The 17,697-nt window shown below is 41.3% G+C and overlaps 2 protein-coding genes across 4 annotated transcripts in view; one reads left to right on the forward strand and one right to left on the reverse strand.

The window, feature by feature from the left end:
* The window catches only part of LOC101849804 (protein HIRA), a 34,491-nt gene extending 31,468 nt beyond the window's left edge, over positions 1-3,023 (forward strand). For all 3 annotated transcript variants that reach the window (XM_013089560.2, XM_005110998.3, XM_005110999.3), the window contains exons 26-27: positions 71-162; positions 2,129-3,023. In XM_013089560.2, the coding sequence (XP_012945014.1) occupies positions 71-162; positions 2,129-2,236 (200 nt within the window). In that variant the 3' untranslated portion in view covers positions 2,237-3,023. The remainder of the gene's footprint in view (positions 1-70; positions 163-2,128) is intronic.
* Positions 3,024-5,448: 2,425 nt separating this feature from the next.
* Positions 5,449-17,697, reverse strand: part of LOC101850214 (eIF-2-alpha kinase activator GCN1) — a 55,648-nt gene continuing 43,399 nt past the window's right edge. Inside the window, exons 44-53 of the mRNA XM_005111000.3 lie at positions 17,025-17,168; positions 16,366-16,638; positions 14,928-15,041; positions 13,850-14,080; positions 12,733-12,926; positions 9,656-9,867; positions 8,933-9,081; positions 8,419-8,529; positions 7,752-7,964; positions 5,449-7,222 (exon numbers count right to left, since the gene is read on the reverse strand). Of these exons, the coding sequence (XP_005111057.1) occupies positions 7,094-7,222; positions 7,752-7,964; positions 8,419-8,529; positions 8,933-9,081; positions 9,656-9,867; positions 12,733-12,926; positions 13,850-14,080; positions 14,928-15,041; positions 16,366-16,638; positions 17,025-17,168 (1,770 nt within the window). The 3' untranslated portion in view covers positions 5,449-7,093. The remainder of the gene's footprint in view (positions 7,223-7,751; positions 7,965-8,418; positions 8,530-8,932; positions 9,082-9,655; positions 9,868-12,732; positions 12,927-13,849; positions 14,081-14,927; positions 15,042-16,365; positions 16,639-17,024; positions 17,169-17,697) is intronic.

The following is a 17,697-nucleotide window of genomic DNA, read 5'->3' on the forward strand; positions in this document are numbered from 1 at the left end:
ATGGATGTTCTTCTATTTACTCAAAAAAGTAACCAGCTTTACTCTCTGTGTCTGTTTGTTATCTCCTCAGGCGTGGAGGACAAGCTGCGTGAGGTGTGTGACGACCTTCTGGGCCCAGTTTACAAGTCGCGGTCGTCCAAAAAGTGGTCTCGTTACATCTTGGTAAGCCGGGTATTTGGTGGGTGCACTGATGCCGTCTGTTGGCTCCTACTTCTTTCCTGTGTTTCTTTCGCCCTGATTTGTTATTGGCGTCAGGTGACTCTATGTATTCACAGTTGGTTATTAACTTAATGACAACCGCCTCCCTGATGATCTAAATAATGTCGGTGGGGGCGTAAGACTTCTACAATTACATTTTAAGAGAGAGAGAGACTGACAGACAGATGGACAGACAGAGAGAGGGGAATGTTGTCTTTCTTGCGACTTTTCAAATGTCGGAACTTGAAGGAACATAAGGCCGGTTTCAAAGAGATGAAAAACGCCTTTTCGTTATTCACTTTATCAAAGCATGTCCGGTGAAGATAATTCAGGTGAATAAATTTCATACGGTTCCGTACTTCCTTTCACAATTTTTTATAAGTGTTTTACGGCACTCACAGCCACACAAGTTCATATCGACATGCAGGACACATTTTCAGTTTGATAGGAATAACTTGTAATTTTGAATCTTGCCCGAGTAGTGGCTGAAATTTGCTCTTATCGATTTTAGGACCACTGATGGATCTCTAAGACGTGCAACCTGCACAGGACCTCCGAGATTTTTTCGTCCTTATCCGCAAAGGCTAGGTGTTCGATCTTACCTACTCTGAGATCGGGGGTGTGGCTGAAAGACAGCTGTAAGAAGGAGCCAAGGAGAAGAAGTAGAAAGACAGTAGAAAGAGTCGGGAGTCCAGATCGGAGGTGGCAAAGGGATAGGGTGGGGGCAGAAAATGGAGACGAAAGCAGACGATAAAACATGATCAGAGAGCAGGAAAGAAGGTGAAAGGAGAAATTTTTTTCAGAGAACATTTTCCGGTTTCGAACCCGGGTTCTATAGAATGAGAGGTGAACACCTTACCTCTAGACTATGAGAACTCACATTACTTTTCCTTCAGGCAAAAGCTGATGAAGTGTTGGAACCACTTGGTAACATCTAGACTTATTCTCGAGAAAACGCCCAGCAGGAACAAGGGGCCAATGTTGTCACGAAACTGGTCCTCAAGCTGGTTTATGTGGCAATGGGTCCAGTAAATCTGACTGTATTAGTTTGTAACATTCCTGACTATACATTCCTCCCCCCTATTTCGCTCCAGCCTTCATTGTTGACCCACATGGGATCTCCCATTCTTTGTTTCGCTAGATCACCAACAAGTTTCTTAACTGGCAAGGTTTAACATTATGTATATAGTTGGCCTATGTGCTGTGTGCTGTGCACAGTAGCAGCAGTATTCCGCTATAACCGACTCGCGTCTTTGTCTGATTGCGCAATCTATAGCAGTATTTTATTTACAAAGAAAAAGAAGGGAAGAAACAGGGTTTTAAAATAGTGTCTTTATAACAGACTTCTCGTTATTTCTGGACTTGTTATGAGTGGACTCCACTGTATAGGAGATGCTCAAAACTTTACAGCACCAATGGATTTCTCATGCTTAAATTCTTTTAGGAAGTTCTACTGTTATGGTGCAAGATTCTCTCTAAGAAAGAAAAACCAATGCTAAGAAGAGCAGTCGGATCATCTATTGAATTCATCTAAGAAAATGCAAAAAGAGTCCCCAGAATTTCTTCCCCTTTTCTTTTGGTTCACCTTTTGTGGTCATAATGGTTTTTGCGGATGTTTGGCAGGTGTGCTGGTGCAGTTTATTTATTTGACCTTATATGACCAACAGTCAGGCACAGATAGCATGAACATGGAACAACTCAAAATCACGGATACCTCGCACAATTTACTATTCCTCTACTGACATTTAAAAAATGTTTGTTATAATCGGGTTACTCAAATTATTGATGTGTCGAACACATGTTGTCAATACCGGACATGTTTAAGTTATCCATGCCAGACTGTATTTGTGTTGCAAGAGCTGTAAAACTCTTATTAAAACGAGAACCTGTGTTGTTTCTTCTCTCATTCTGTCTTTGTGATGTATTTCAGGGAGTGGACAAGCACGCAGTCCTGCGCAGTGCTCTCCCTTCAATTGGTGCTGATCTTAAGTTCCAGAGACTCTACACCGAGTACAAAGACCAACTGGACATGGTCTAGTCCTCTTGATTTGACCATGGATGTCGTGGATGACAGAACAATTGTTTTGTTGGGGTTTTTACCAACGTGGACTCACTGCCAATACTGTTTGACTTACAAGATGTTCCCTGGTGAAGCATTGTCAAGGTAGCTGTTCCCATCCGGTTGTGAAGTGCTGAGGAGGTACAAGGTACTCATAACTTCTTTGTTGGAGGTCTGAGGCCTTACCATTTGACTAGGATGCCCCCTATTGTGTGTTCATACACTACTGTGGGCTATCATGGAAAGAATCCGTGACCTATGCTGTTTGAGGCACTGGCCGTGGTCAGGAAGAGGGAAAAAATCCCTTGTCGTGGCATTTCTATTAGATTTCAGAAGCTTCATCATCTGCAGAGTTCGTTGTAATTGACAGCGATAATGGCAGTGACGGTTATCACACTTGCTCTTTTGCCAGTTTTTGCTACTGGTTGTTATTTTCCTTATGACTGACGGCATTTTGATTTCCATTTAGCAGAGAATAGGGGACCGCGCATCCATCTATGCTGGATTCAACGAAACCTCAGATTCGATGAAAAGAAAGAATTCCAAAAATCAAAAACACCCTCATTAAAACCACCAATGCTCGAGATTGTCATACCTTGCCATCTAGGAAGTTTTGGAATCCTCAGAATGGAATGTTGGAGCCAACTAAGTTGTTGAATGCGGGGTTCTCTGTTCGGTACAAGTTTATCATTGACATTTCATTATTCATCATCAATTGTGTACAGATGTTCAAACAAATAAATGACAATTGTTTTTGATAATTTGAGATCTGTCTTCCTTGGTTGTATTTTTAAAAATTAACGACCAGAGCATTTCGCTACCCTAGAATTACAATGTTCTATTGCTCAGGACCTGGCTTTGAGAAATTTGACATTAAGAATTTTTTGGAGTTTCACATGTTAAGGGGAGACGTACACTCCCGGAAAAAAATTATAAACGAATGACTTTTATTCACTTTCATATAACAGTGCAAGAAGTTCATAGGTAAATATGATGTATTAAGGATGAATTTGTTGAATTTTTCTGAAAAATGCGTCTCTGTGGCGGCCATCTAGGATTTTCAAACCAGTTTTTTAGTGCAGAAGAATTTCATAATAAATATTGAATTATCAGCCTGAAATGTGGCACACAAGTACAAACCTTTGAACTGGGGACCCATTTGAGGATTTTGACCTCTCTTTAAAACTAAAAAAGTGAGCCCAAAGTCATTGGACCCCCAAGAGTCGGTTGACGAAATGTTAGGGTACATATTACAGAAAATTTGAATATTTCCACAAGTTACCAATATTTCCCAATTCCCTCACATAAATCCACAGAATCGATCTTAGAGCACCTGTACACTAAATTTGAAGTCTCTAGCTTTGGTAGTTTTTTAAAACTCCTTGCACCCAACAGGTCACATGTCAAAAAGTAGATTTTGAGAAGAACAGAAAAAACTGATTTTTAAAAGGATTTTTAGAGCAATTTGCACTTTTTCAAACGCACTTTTAGGTCATTTAGGGTGTTTTTTCAACAGTTTCTTCTTTGTGGCCCGATAGAACAGATGTCAAAGGATGTCCTTCTGCAAAAAACAAAAGTTGGATAGTTTGAAAAATTTTATCGATATTGCCTGGGATCACCGACCCGGGTCTTCCCTTAAGCTTTTCCTAATACAGTTCTTTGAATATCTTGATAACGACTCCGAATAATCTTACGATTTTAGTAACTCAAAGCAGCCAAAAATGTCAGATAGATTTTTAAAATATCATAAAACGTTGTAATTCTAAGGTAGCGATTCGTTGATCAGCCAACTTCTGGGTCCACACATGCATGGACTGATATTACAGTGGAGTTATACCCCCCGGGGCAGTGCCACTGACAGTAGTGTCTTTAGGCCTTTCCCAAAGGTGGGACACGTTCATACACAGTAAAATTGTAAATGGGCTGGATTCATCATGTCACGCTCATAACAGTGCCTGATCTACCACAGGGAACTCCTGCTTTTTCTTTCCTAATCCTTACTATTGTCATTTTTCCTCTACTTCTTTTGTATGTTTGTCACACTCTTGCGACCTGCTATTTCCGGGGTGCCTCGACAGTTGAAGCAGACTTTGTGCTGTTGAAGCTAGAGAGGTGAGCAGAGTAAGTCTGATTCCCTGTAAAGACTTCTCTGTTGACACCCACCCCTTGGCGCTCATATGACCTTATGCAGTTGCGAGCCCCGTAAAGCCCTCTACTAAAAAAAACAACAAAAAAACATTGGAGTTCGCAAAAACAGTACTACGGGAAATAAAATTCCTTCCCCCCCCTTCTATTTGAACAACCTTTCTTAAGGGGAGACGTACACTCCCGGAAAAATTTTCTAAAAGAATGACTTTTATTAAATCTCATGTAATTGTGCAAGAAGTTCATAGGTAGGCCCTAAATAGGATGTACTAGGGGTGAATTTGTTGAATTTTTCTAAAAAATGGGTCTCTGTGGCGGCCATCTTGGATTTTCAAACCACGCGTTTCTTAGTGCAGAAGAATTTCATAGTAAATATTGAATTATCAGCCTGAAGTTTGGCACACAAGTACAAACCTATATATGAACTGGGGATCTATTAAAGGGTTTTGACCTATCTTTAAAACTAAAAAAGTGAGCCCAAAGTCATTGGACCCCCTAGAGTCAGTTGACGAAATTTTGGGGTACATATTACCAAAAAATTGAATATTTCCTCAAGTTACCAATATTTCCCAAATCCCTTTCATAGATCCCCAGAATCGATCTTAAAGCACCTGTACACTAAATTTGAAGCTTCTAGCTTCTGCAGTTTTTGAAAACTCCTTGCACCCAGGAGGTCACATACGTCAAAAAGTAGATTTTGAGAAAAACAAAAAAAACGGATTTTTAAAAGGATTTTTAGAGCAATTTGCACTTTTCAAACGCCCTTTTAGGTCATTTAGGATGTTTTTTCAACAGTTTCTTCATTTTGACTCGATAGAACAGATGTCAAAGGATGTTTTTCCGCAAAAAACAAAAGTTGGATAGTTTGAAAAATTGTATCGGTATTGCCTGGGATCACCGACCCGGGTCTTCCCTTAATCAAAAACCCATATGAACTGAAGAAAATCTGCTGGTCCTGCAGATTTTGGAAATGGAAACTTTTTATTAACTGAGAACATACTAGAGTGCATAGAAAGGAATCGAATGGGGGAAAAAATCAAAGAACATTTTTTTTTTCTTTTTGTACACATGTTTATTCATTCCAAACTTTTAACATTGTAATCATAACTACTGCAATGACTTCACTTCTGCACACACACTTGCACAACCTAAAGGAATCCAAGGGTCATCACCATACTTCCACATAATCATAGTGTACGGGTACCAGTAGACAAAAATATGGATTGTCTACCACAGTAACAGAGCCAAGTTCTAAACTTGAGGTTTCAGCTACATCTTGTTGTTGGGTTTGTATGGGGGTTTTTTTCTCCATTTATCATAATTTATGACACCTCTCTTCATTCACTGGCCCTCAGTTCCACCTCCCAGTACTGAGATAAATCTTCAGTAGCCCCTCTACGACATTTGAAGAAACCAAAACAAAGAAAAATTGAATGACCACGACAGAAACAGGTGGTTATCAAGAGATGGGCTTGCAGCACAAATCCTTGCTGTGATTATCTCTATGATATAATTTAAAGGAAATAAATATGATCTCACTTTTTAAAAAACATGAATCCTGAGGATAAATATAGTACAGCACAGTTCAAATTTGTTTTAGTTCTACACATAGTTAGAAAAAAACAAAGCAATCTTTAAAAAAGCTATGCATTGGGAAAGCATCCATTACACTCATGTCTTGCTGCTGATCAGAAAATAAGCATGACCATGGCATTCATTTTGCTCTTGGATTAACACACGTCATTTTTCATGAAATAACGAGAATGACAGAGATTTTAGTCGCCTTACCTACTTTACAGGGAGGCTGGATGCTGATACAACCCCCCACCCCCTTCGTGGACAGGACAGACAGAGATGAAAAAAACCCAAAATAAATAGACTTACACTACACTAATAAGTCTTTTGTCATCCAGTTACCCACAATAAATAGGAAATATTGTGTAATAAATGCTTTTTCCCCTCTTATCAACATACACATTCATTGCTTTTTGTGGTGGTGGGGCTGCCTCTTTACATAGGGACATCAGTATTTTCTCTCTCACCATATTGGTCATTAATAAAAACCATAATAGCATAAAATAAATTCTACACAAGTCCGTCGTCAAAACAGGTTTTAGCACTCGCCCCATTGAAACGAATTTGATATTATATATTTACATCTTTCACAAACTCTCAAACTATATAAACAATACTCACAGAAGTAGCAGTAGCGTCCACACACACACACATACCTGGTTCATCCATCAAAATACGGACATTGTAAAAGATCATGCAGAACCTTTAAGCTTGCAAGCCGTGCAAGTCCGATAATTATGATAATCGTTATATAACCGAAGATAAGATTTAACTGGGGCGCCTCCCTTACTTCAACACACCATCCATATTTATCATGTCAAATTTCCTTTTTAAAAATCACATGACAGATGTGGGGGTAGGGAAACAGGTGACTAAGGGGGTTGATGAGGAGAGCAGATGATGCGACTTAAGTCTATGACAAAAGATTGGTTTCAACATCAGATCACTCGACATTGAAATCACAACGAGAGAGGAAGTCCATCTCAATGAATTTCAAAGATGAACAACGAAAGACATCACAATTTCGACAAGTCTAAGAACTTGGACATTCCTTTCCAAAAACAACAGCACACATCACACTGTCTCCCTTCGAGGAGAGGTACCGGTACTAACAGATCACCTCAACATGGTGTCGTCGATTTCCTCGACCAGCGACTCAGGCTGGCTGGCCATCTTGCGCAGTGACCGACTGACCACTTCTTTCAGAGACTCTTGCATGCCAGCATCCAGAGAGAGCAGAACAGTCTAAAGAGAAAAAAGTTTAGTTTGAGGTACAAGCTATGGGGAAATTGATTCACACACACACACACAAAAACTGCTCCCCTTCCCGTCTCTTGCCTGTAGGCAGGTATCACCCTCAGTGTATTCACTTTACTCTTGCCATTCATTTCTTTTCAGAACATTTTAATATTAATAATCCTGAAAAACATGTGGATTTCAAACAGCAATGTCTTTTTTTTAAACCCCAAAATGTGACCACACTACAAATTCCATAGTAGGACACTTCTTTTTTAAAGCATAAATTTTTTAATTAATTTTTTTAAAACCTTTAAAAAAACCCTCAACAGCTCAAGAAAAATAAATGTCATACATGAAATACGACAGCAACAAAAAAAACCCCATAATATAATACAGTCCAACTACACATGTGAATCACAAAGAACATGTCAAAAACAATTTTCTAAACCGACATAATTTTTTTTTTTAAGTGCTAAATCTATTCCTGCTATTTTTTCAAAAGTGCCAGCCCTGATGACAACATGTGTATACAAACCTGGTAAGTGGCCTCTCCGCTCCTGAGCTTGAGAAGGGAGACGAGCGCTGCCTCGCTGCACGATCTCACCATGGAGTTCTTCTCCTTGGTGCCCATCACCAGCGCCGGAACCATCTGGACGTCGCCGCGGAAACGCTGCGGACTGTTGTCAGCCAGGTAGGAGACCACCTGGCTTATGAGGACTTTGACGTCGTTGGAGTCTGACTTCATGTTCTGTGGACATACATACAGACAGTGGTGGTCACTTGTCACCAGTTCATGTCGCCATGCTCGATACAGAGCTCACTGTATCACTGAGTATCACCTCAATGAGTGAAATCTCGTCGTCAAACTCAATTGTGTCGCTTTTCAACATATCGAAACACATTCGAAATGTCAGAAAAGCGATCGCACTTCAATTCGAACGGTTCTAAAACTAAAACTATTAGCTTGAAAAAGTTTGACAGAAGAAGAAACCTTTTGCAATAACTATGTAAAATAAAATCTCGGCCCTAGAGTCTCGAGACTTCGTTTCTAAAGACGCCTGGTCGGAGCAGGCGGTTCCGAGCGAGTTCGGGTGGAGCACGTAGGGAAATTTCCAGGCAATCCCTGGCGAGTTAGGGTGTAATGTGTTCGATATAATGGTAGAATACTGCTGGAGATGATGTAGCATACACTGGGCACCTACCTTGATGAGCAGAGTCTGGAGGTCTGTGACAGCATTGCTGGCGTCCTGGGTATCCAGGAGGTGTCGCAGCAGATGGCCCACAGCACGCAGACCGCTCAGACAGATCGGGATCTGTGGGAAGAAAAGATAGCGATGCTACTGGGGTTTTGTGAAAATAACTTTCTGAAAATTTACGAAGATGCATACTTTTTACTTGTTGACAGACAAATTAATGCTTTTCAAAGAACTTTTCTATGCGACTCATTTGGTAAAAATTCAGATTAAAAAGACTTCCTTCCATGAAACACCAAAACGACAAGGCCAAAAAGTTTGTATCCCCCACCCCAAATTAAAACGACAACAATTGAAGCTCAAACAAGCCCCCTCTCACTCTATAAATCAAAGACAATTGACAAGAGAATTTTTTTCTTTCTCTGACCATAGAACTCTGCGCTCCCTTCTAAACGACCCTTTCATGTCCCAACAGGTAGCTGACACTTGAGTAAAAAAATTAGAAGAAAGAAAAGAAACTAACCCTGTCTGCAGCAGTGAGCTGTGAGACAGTGGTGAGCACCGAGGAGCTGTGTGCTGGCTGCCAGATCCGGTCAGGCGCGTCCTTGAGGGCCACGCTGAGCGCCATGCTGCGTCCGTGACGCACCGTCCAGTCCTGGCTCGCGTCTGTGTCTGCCGGGGGGGGATAAAAAAAGAAAAACTTGAGATTCTTGTTCTTCTTCCTTGTTCTTGATGACAGCAGCTAGACAGTCAGTCCGATGTCGTGCACAAACTGTGCAGTCCGCTTCCAATCTGAGAGACTTCCATAGAGCTTTCTCTCAAGACTTGAGATGAGTTCAGTCACAATCTGACACATGCCTCGTTTTGTTTCTTTGTGTTTGAATAAAAACACACATCTACACAAAAACGCCGACTTAGTGCAGGGAAAAAGTAAAACAGACAGAGACATGCACTACACACACATACACAAAACGAACATACAAAAAACAAAAAAAACAATCCAAAACGAAACCAGATCCATCATGGGGTTGGTGCTATGGCTTACAGAATCAGGAAACAGAAGTCTCTTTCTCTGTGTGTCAATGTAAGTGTTGTGTTGTGTATGTTTGCGTTGTGTTCTGTGTGTGGTGTGTGTTGTGTGTTGTGTTCTGTGCGTGTGTTGTGTTTCTGTGTGTGTGTGATGGTTATATGTGTGCTGGTAATGGGTGCATGTGCTGTTCTTCACTTTTACCTAAAGAGATCTTACCTAGAAGGTGCTGTATGAGGATCTGTGACAGCTCAGCATCGGGCAGCGAGGCACACAAGGTCCCCAGACATCCTGCGGCCGCCATGCGCGTGCTGTCCTCGCTACATCCCAGGAGACCCACCAGGGTGGTGGTCAGTTGACGGCGGCCCGCGTCTGCCATCTTTGAACCTGCACCTTTCAGGCATGCCCTGGTAGCTTGAACAAACGTATCCCTGCATTGAGGAAGAGATATATAGAGATAGCATGTTATATGTCTTGCAGCTAATCATAAAGAATCTCGCATCACTGAACAAAAGTAAATTGGATTATGCAATATTTCTAGAAAAGAGAAAGAGAGGGTAATGCCAATTTCAGGTGGGGATGGGGGAAGTTTCAAGCCAACAAAATCACCAGTATCAATGGGTTTCTTTTTCGTTTTTAAATATCAAAACAATGTCAGTTTCACTTTTCTAAAATTTTAAAAAGTTAAACATTTTTTGTTTGTTTCTGTGCATTTGTGTATTTTCTTCGCACACTAATAACTGTATGTTGTGTTGTTATCAAGAGAAGCTGATGAGTCAATTTTTTAAAACCTTTTAGAAAACTTGGCATTAGAGAAAGGTCATGGGCGGAGAGAAAGAGTAGCTTGCTGCAAGTCAAACAGACAAGATGTGGCTGTCCCCGCAGAATTATGCAAATTTAAATGCCCAAATTAGGCAAGACAAATGCAAAATTACGCAAAAATGCAAGTTACTGTAACGCCATTCACGACATGTTTTGCACTTTTTCTTCAAGAATTTTTGTCTTATGTACAGAAGAATTGAAAACAGAACATATGTTAGCCTATATCAGTATTTTTTGTGTATTTTTGGAAATTAAACACATCAGTCAGAAAAACCAACCAGGAAAAAAAAAAAGCCATCAGGACCAGACCAACACATCATAATGTTGTTATCGATCCAGCAACCAACACATCATAATGTTGTTATCGATCCAGCAACCAACACATCATAATGTTGTTATCGATCCAGCAACCAACACATCATAATAAAAAGCTAAAATATTATATCATGATGTGTTGAGGTGCTGACAGATACGCTGACAAACAAAAAAAATCAAACAATTGTAACATAGTAGTTGTGGTGATGTGCAGAGTGATAGAGACGTGCTGATCAAAAAAACAAAAAAATCACAAAACAGACAATGCATCTTATAGTTATAGGCTACAGTTGTGATTGTGAAAATAGACCAGAAAAGTGTGTTGTGTTGATAAATTGTCGTTGACGTTCACTTGTGGACATCTTGGTCGCCCTCTTGTTATTCTTAAAAAATTTATCCATCTCCACTTCCTTACAGAGTACCCATTGGGGGTCGGGTCTGGTCATGGGTGATCGGCCCGTTTGTCGCTTGCGGGCGTGATTGGCTTGTGCCACGATAGCCGCTTTGCGCCCTCAATCTGGCTAGCAAACCAACCCAACCCGACCCGATCATCAATAGGTCTAGGCCAGTTTCCGGAAAAAGATAATTATGGACTTTGTGCACTTCGCAAAATTAAAGAGTTCTGTTTTCGTAGTAAAAAATCTTTTTCTCTTTTAACAGTAAAAATTTAATTGTTTAGTGAAAAATGAACCCCCAAAAATGTGAAAAAACGCAGGGAATCCAACATTATGCAAATGTTGCAGAATTATGTGGAAAAACAGCCTCATCGCGGCCGCACAATTACATAATCCAACGTCTAGCTGCACAAAGAACAGATGAGGATGACATGGAAAAGAAATTAACTCACTTGCGACTGGGCCCTTTCACCAGTCACAAGCGTTGAAGACTGGCGTTTTGGGGGGGTATTTCAATAAATCACCACAACTCTCAGAATTACCCTATTGTAATTATTTTTTGACACAGTAAAGTAACATTCAAGCTTAATCTAATACAAAAAACTTAAGTTGACTAAGTCTAATACTTTAATTTGTATGATTTTTTAAAAATTGGCATGAATTTGATTTTCCTTTAAAATTTCCAGAGACGTGACGAGTAGAATGAAATTCACTACAACAACAAAAATAGAAGTTCAAAGTGTTCTGGTTTGATTTGTATATATGTGCGAGTGTTTGGTGAAAATATAAAAGCTGGTCTGTGCATTGATTCAGACCCATACACTGAATTACATAGACAGATATACGGCACGACGTTGTGATTTCGTTGCGTGAAAAACAACACCGGTACTAGTGCTAGATCTAGCCCTAGTCAAGGATCCTAGCTATTAGACACATCTTATTCTGAGACACTAGAACTAGTAAAACGTATAGAAGTATAGAAAACGGCGAAATTATGTGATCCTTGTTCATGCGACTTCTTCGACCGTTACTACAACGCGACTGTCGGATTACTATCAGCTGTATAGAAAAAAACAAAGCGCGAGTTCCGGTCTGTTCAATCCCAGTTGGGTCACTGTCCTTCACCTTCAATAACTTAAAAACTACCGGCCCCAGAGATACGAAACGAAGTCTAAGTAGCTCAGGCTTGGCCAAACAAGGGTACGATGCGGGTCTCGCAATCCGTGCGTGATTTGTAGAGCGAAAAAAAATTCCAAAGTTGGTCACGCAGGGCTTGTGAGACCCATCGCGAGCATCGCGGCGGGGGTCACGCAACTGTTGTGTGAACCGTCTGAAGTGAGTTAAAAGAGTAGACCATGAACACTTGAAAAGTGCCCAAAGACTACCCACAGGGTCAAAGTGGACGATGATGTGCTTTTGTGGGAGCTTATTGTGAGTGTGTGTGTGTGTGTGTGTGTGTGTGTGTGTGCGTGCGTGTATGTGTGTGTGTGTGTGTGTGTGTGTTCGTTTGTGTGTGTGAGTATGTGTATGAGTGTTGTGAACGTGTGACAAAGTTTGTGCATGGGCAAGCGTATGTTTGTATGTTTGTGTGTGTGTGTGTGTGTGTATGTGTGTGTGCGCATCTGTAGGTGTGTGTTTCTGTGGATGAATGTGCAAGTGTGTGAGTGTGTGAGTGTGTGAGTGTGCACATGCCTGCACTTGTGAATATGAGTGAGTAAATGCTCAAATTTATGCATGTGTATCTACGAGTGACTGGGTACTGACTTGACGCTGGTGTCCTCGCTGCTCTTGAAGCCATTGATGAGCTCGTTGAAGAGTGGGTCTACCCGTGTGTGGATCAGAATCAGTTTCCCCAGCGCAGCCGCTGCCCGGAGGCGCACTGTGCGGTTGGGGTCGTTGATGGCTTTGATGAACGTTGTCTGCAGCTGTGGCAGGAATGGCTTCAGCATCACTCCAACCTAGAAGAGGACAAACAATGAACAAAAATATGACCGTTTGTCTCTACCAAATGTCTGACAAAATCCATACATCATTACTATAAATAGAACACCAAATCAGCTGACCAGGATCAACCATTAAAAATTGACCCAGTTTGACTAGTAAGTAATCCCTTCATTGGTCATCTTTCTACTAGAAAAGCCTAAATTAAGAAGTCTAGCGGTAACGTTTTCGGTCAAATTTCCATGAATATTATATTGATTTTCTGGAAAGCAGCTTTTTAACGCGCCCTTAGAATTTATGGGCCTGAACCGCGTAGCGCTGTGCCTATGGCCCGTAGAATTTACGGGACAGTGACAGAGGTTGTTTTGATACCAATTATAGGGGAGGTTACTGCTAAAATCTATTTACCTGTGACATTGAAGAGGTTAATATGTTCTAATTTTGGAATTTTCCAACAACTCTGTATGAGATTTTTGACAATCGTTTTATGGACAATGTAGAATAAGAATGTAAGAGAACTTAATATTGAAAAACAATAGTCGAGAAATGGAAAAAAATATGCAAGAACTGGCAACCACCTGAAGCCTGAAAGTATTTGTATGAAGAACCTGATTCAGGGGTAAATGTGGACTGGAATGGCCATAAAGGCAAATTTTTGTTCGTAGCATATGTTTAACATGCAAATTTCATGGGAAAATAAGCATAGCTGTTATACATTCTGTTCCCCCTTAAAAAATTCCTGATGAAATAAATAAAAACTGGGGTTTGGGTACAGACCCCCCCTGTAAGCCCTACTTCCATGATGTGCGACAGTTCTTTCTCTCATCAATAAATGAGCATTACCATTGTCTATGTGTGCTCCTCTTTACAAATAATTTCATTAGCCTTATTTTCCCTCAATGAGGACACATCTGACCTTTAACCCTTCTCCCCAACTGACCTTGACCAAGAGCATGGATAGAGTGTCCAGCACGGCCACCTTGAGGGACCAGGCAAAGCGGTCACCCAGGATACGGATCAGCGGTCCCGTGATGTTGACCACAGATGGCTTCAGGGCGTCGGCACCGGTCACCGCAATGACCTCTCCCAGGCCCAGGGCAGCCGCCTCCTTCACCTCAGCAGCACCGTTGAGCAGACCTTCTCTGAAGATTGGCAGCACAGGAGCCATGCCCTAAGGAAGAGAGGTGGGTTTAGTTTTAGTTTTAGTAGAGGTTTTACAGTGCTCGTGACTGCATAAGGTCATATGAGCGCCAGAAGATTAGAGGTGTTACAAGAGAGTAACAAACATTACAAAAAGGAGGGGAGATAAGGACGATAAATGTTTCATAGGAAAGAAGAAGCAAACCACACCAGAGCACCCGCCAACCACCCACGGGGGTGAGGAAGAAGACAATATGACTGAACACATTCAACAAAATACCTCACAGCTGACAGGCAGTGGCAAAAGACACTTCTAGACCAAAGTGAGAGGCTTTGCTAATAGACGTGACGCAAAATGGTCCAACAGGCAGCTGACCCATAGCTCTGCATGTACGGTAAATGTGAGACCCTATAAAGCCCAATGAGTTCACATGCTTGACTTTCAATCAGACACTTTTGAACTTAAAGAAATTTCAATGGAAAAGAGTTATGGCTGAATTCGTGACCCGTTGATTTCTCTGCTTCAATGTGGCAGTTTCTGTCACTGTGTGCTATACTATGTGTTCACTGCAGTCATAAATGAGCTGACACCACTCCTGTGGAGTTCAAATAAATCTCATCTCTTCTTTCGGTCAAACATAGTTTTGCCACTAACCTATGAAAATTGATAAGTTCCCAAGTTGACTCTTTACAATTTATGAATACCCAAAAAGAGCCTATAACAATCCAAAACATTCGCAACTTCCTGGGTAGCATTCAGTGCAAACTGCCGTTATACACACACATATATATATAGATCACAATTCAGAACTGAAACTTCTATCACATAGTTCAGGACCGAGACTCAGGGAGGAAAAAAGCCAACTGCTTTGACTCACCTTTTTCGGAATACTGAAGCCAGGTAGTTCTTTCCCCTTGAAGTCTGACAGCGTAAACTTGACAGCCTGTCTCACATTGGCAATGTGTTCTGACGTGTTGGTAAGGTCAATTTTCTGAAACATAAAACATATATTACAGCAATTCAGGGGGCATTTGTAGTCTTGTGAGAGCGAGTTGTGTGTGTGCATTCCTCTGTGTGTATGTGTGTGTGTGTGTGTGTGTGTTTGCATGCGTGTGTTTCTGCGTACTTAAATGCCCATGTATGTGGATGAATTACTGCAAGTGTATGCATTTGTGTACATGTGTTATTGGGCATATGTAGGTGTCCACCCCTGTATATAAATGCTGGTTTCTGAGAATTATCATTTTTATGTTGCTCATGTTGGTCTTTAACAGGACAGATAGGAAGAAATACTCTTCAAAGAAAGAGAAAACTCGGATCCCATCTGGATCTGAACCCCAAACTTCCACCTGTTGGTCAAGATCACATCAAAAAGTACTGCTGTCATTTGCAAAGATTCTAGCTCTCCCTCTGACTTTTACATTAGAACTAGCAGAAAATGACTAAAGTTTACATCAAATCCCCGCTCCTTTTCTCTTGGTGAGAGGTGTGTAATGCAGCATAATACGTCCATTCCCTTTTAGATCCCTCGTCATCTCCTGTCAAATACATCAGCAAACATTGTTTCGAAACCTCCCTCCCCCCCCCCCCTTTCACCAAGAGGTGTAAATCAGCACATGTCCCATCTGACATACCCTAATAATTAGGTGTATAAATCATCCCATTCATCATATACATATCCCCTCTTACAACCCACATCTCTTGTTGGGAGTTGTAAATCTGCTTATGTTTCAAATCAAACATTTTTTAAAATATAGATGTTTTACTGTCCCAACAACACACTTTAGATCATTCAAGAGGCCGGCTTCCACTCTGCTTCAGGTATGAAACATTATCTAATCAGAAAGACCGATGAGATACACAATTAAAAAGTCTCCATACACCAGAACTGAACCCAGGTCTTTTGTTTGTGAGGGCAAAGGACCCTACTGCTACACTTCAAGCGCCGGTCATACATCCCATATGGACAATCCTCCCATATCAGGAGGATTATATTATATGGTCGCTTTTAAGGACAAGCGGACTAACCCAGATTTCGGGAGTATCCAGAAATCTTGACCTACACCAAAAGTGGGCATTGCCCTACCTATAGGAATAGGAGAAGTTTGATTTTATTGGTGTGTATATTTGTTTGGTTTTATTGGTGTGTAAATTTGTTTGGTCATAGAGAAAACTCTCCTTGTCTTTTAAAGAAACGGAAATAGGGGCAATACTTTACCTTCGATTTTCTCAAAACAGCATTTTTCGGGATAGCCCCCTAATGCTTAAAAGCGACCATACATGTAAATCATCACACACGTCTCTTCTCGACTGACCTTCGTGATGGCGTCCAGACAACTCCAGGCAGCCATGAGCAGCCTGTCGTCCGTGCGGGCAAACAGGCCAATGAGGGCGCGGAACAGCTGAGGTAAGTACTCGGAGACATCCACGGCCGTGTTGGCGCAGAAACTGTGCAGGATGAGCACGGCAGCGGTGCACACACCCGCGTCGGGGTTGTGCGTGATGACGGAGAGCAGCTCCTCCATGACGGTGCGCACGCCCATGTCATCCTCGACGGACAGAACCACACACTTGCAGTACTCCAGCTCCTGGGGAGTTGTAGGTTTAGCTAGAGTTTACCTTCAATTTTAGAAAGAGTTTTACAGCGCTTGCAACATATAATTGTATGCCAAAGATAGGAAGAGCTACCAGAAAGAGTATCCAGAAATCAAAAAAAAGGTTTAGTATTGTCGAGTTTTATGGCACTTACAACACAAATAGGTTATGTAATTGTATGCCAAAGATATGAGGAGTTACCAGACAGCAACATACAAAGAAGAGAAAGTTTAGATTTAGTAAGCGTTTTACTGCACCTGCGACATTAATAGGTCATAAAATCATGTGCCAAAAATATATAAAATGATAGCAAAGAGTACACACAAATAAAAGAAGATTCAGTTTTAGTAAGAGTTTTACGGCACTTCAACAAACTCACCTGTTCCTCCTCTGGTGTATCCACCTTCTCACTGAGAGACGAGAGAAGGGCGGGCAGAATCTTGCCCAAGTGTTTGGTGAGAGCCTCTCCAGCGACCGATGACAGGAGGGAAAGGGCTTGGGTGTTAACAGGCGGTGCCGTCAGCTGAGAACAAAACCACACAACTGCTATAACTTCATTTCTTGTTCCATAGATTATAATCGGCAAAAACTGTTGCTATCACTGCTGTTTTTGTTTCGTAGTAGAATAAGAAGATTCAGCTTGGTAACAGTCACATTTCACAAAGATACGCAGAGGCAAAAGTTAGAGAATGAAAAAAATACAGACACATTCTTGGCCACACTTTGAATCAGAATTGTTTCCAACACAATGCTTCTGCTGCTGCTGCTGCTGCTGCTGATGATGATGATGATGATGATGATGATGATGATGATGATGATGATGATGATGGTGGTGGTGGTGGTGATGATGATGATGATGATGATGATGATGATGTCTACTAGTGGCGGCACGTTCAAAACCCCTTCATGACAATGTCAACACATTACACCCTAACTCGCCTGCGAATTCCCTTACGCACTCCACCCTGACTCACCCGGAACCGCCTGCGCCAACCTAACGTCTTTAGAAACGAAGTCTCGCCTTGACGAGACTCTGGGGCCGAGATTTTGAC

Source organism: Aplysia californica, unplaced genomic scaffold (genome assembly GCF_000002075.1).
Source record: "Aplysia californica isolate F4 #8 unplaced genomic scaffold, AplCal3.0 scaffold00983, whole genome shotgun sequence".
NCBI lineage: Eukaryota > Metazoa > Mollusca > Gastropoda > Aplysiida > Aplysiidae > Aplysia > Aplysia californica.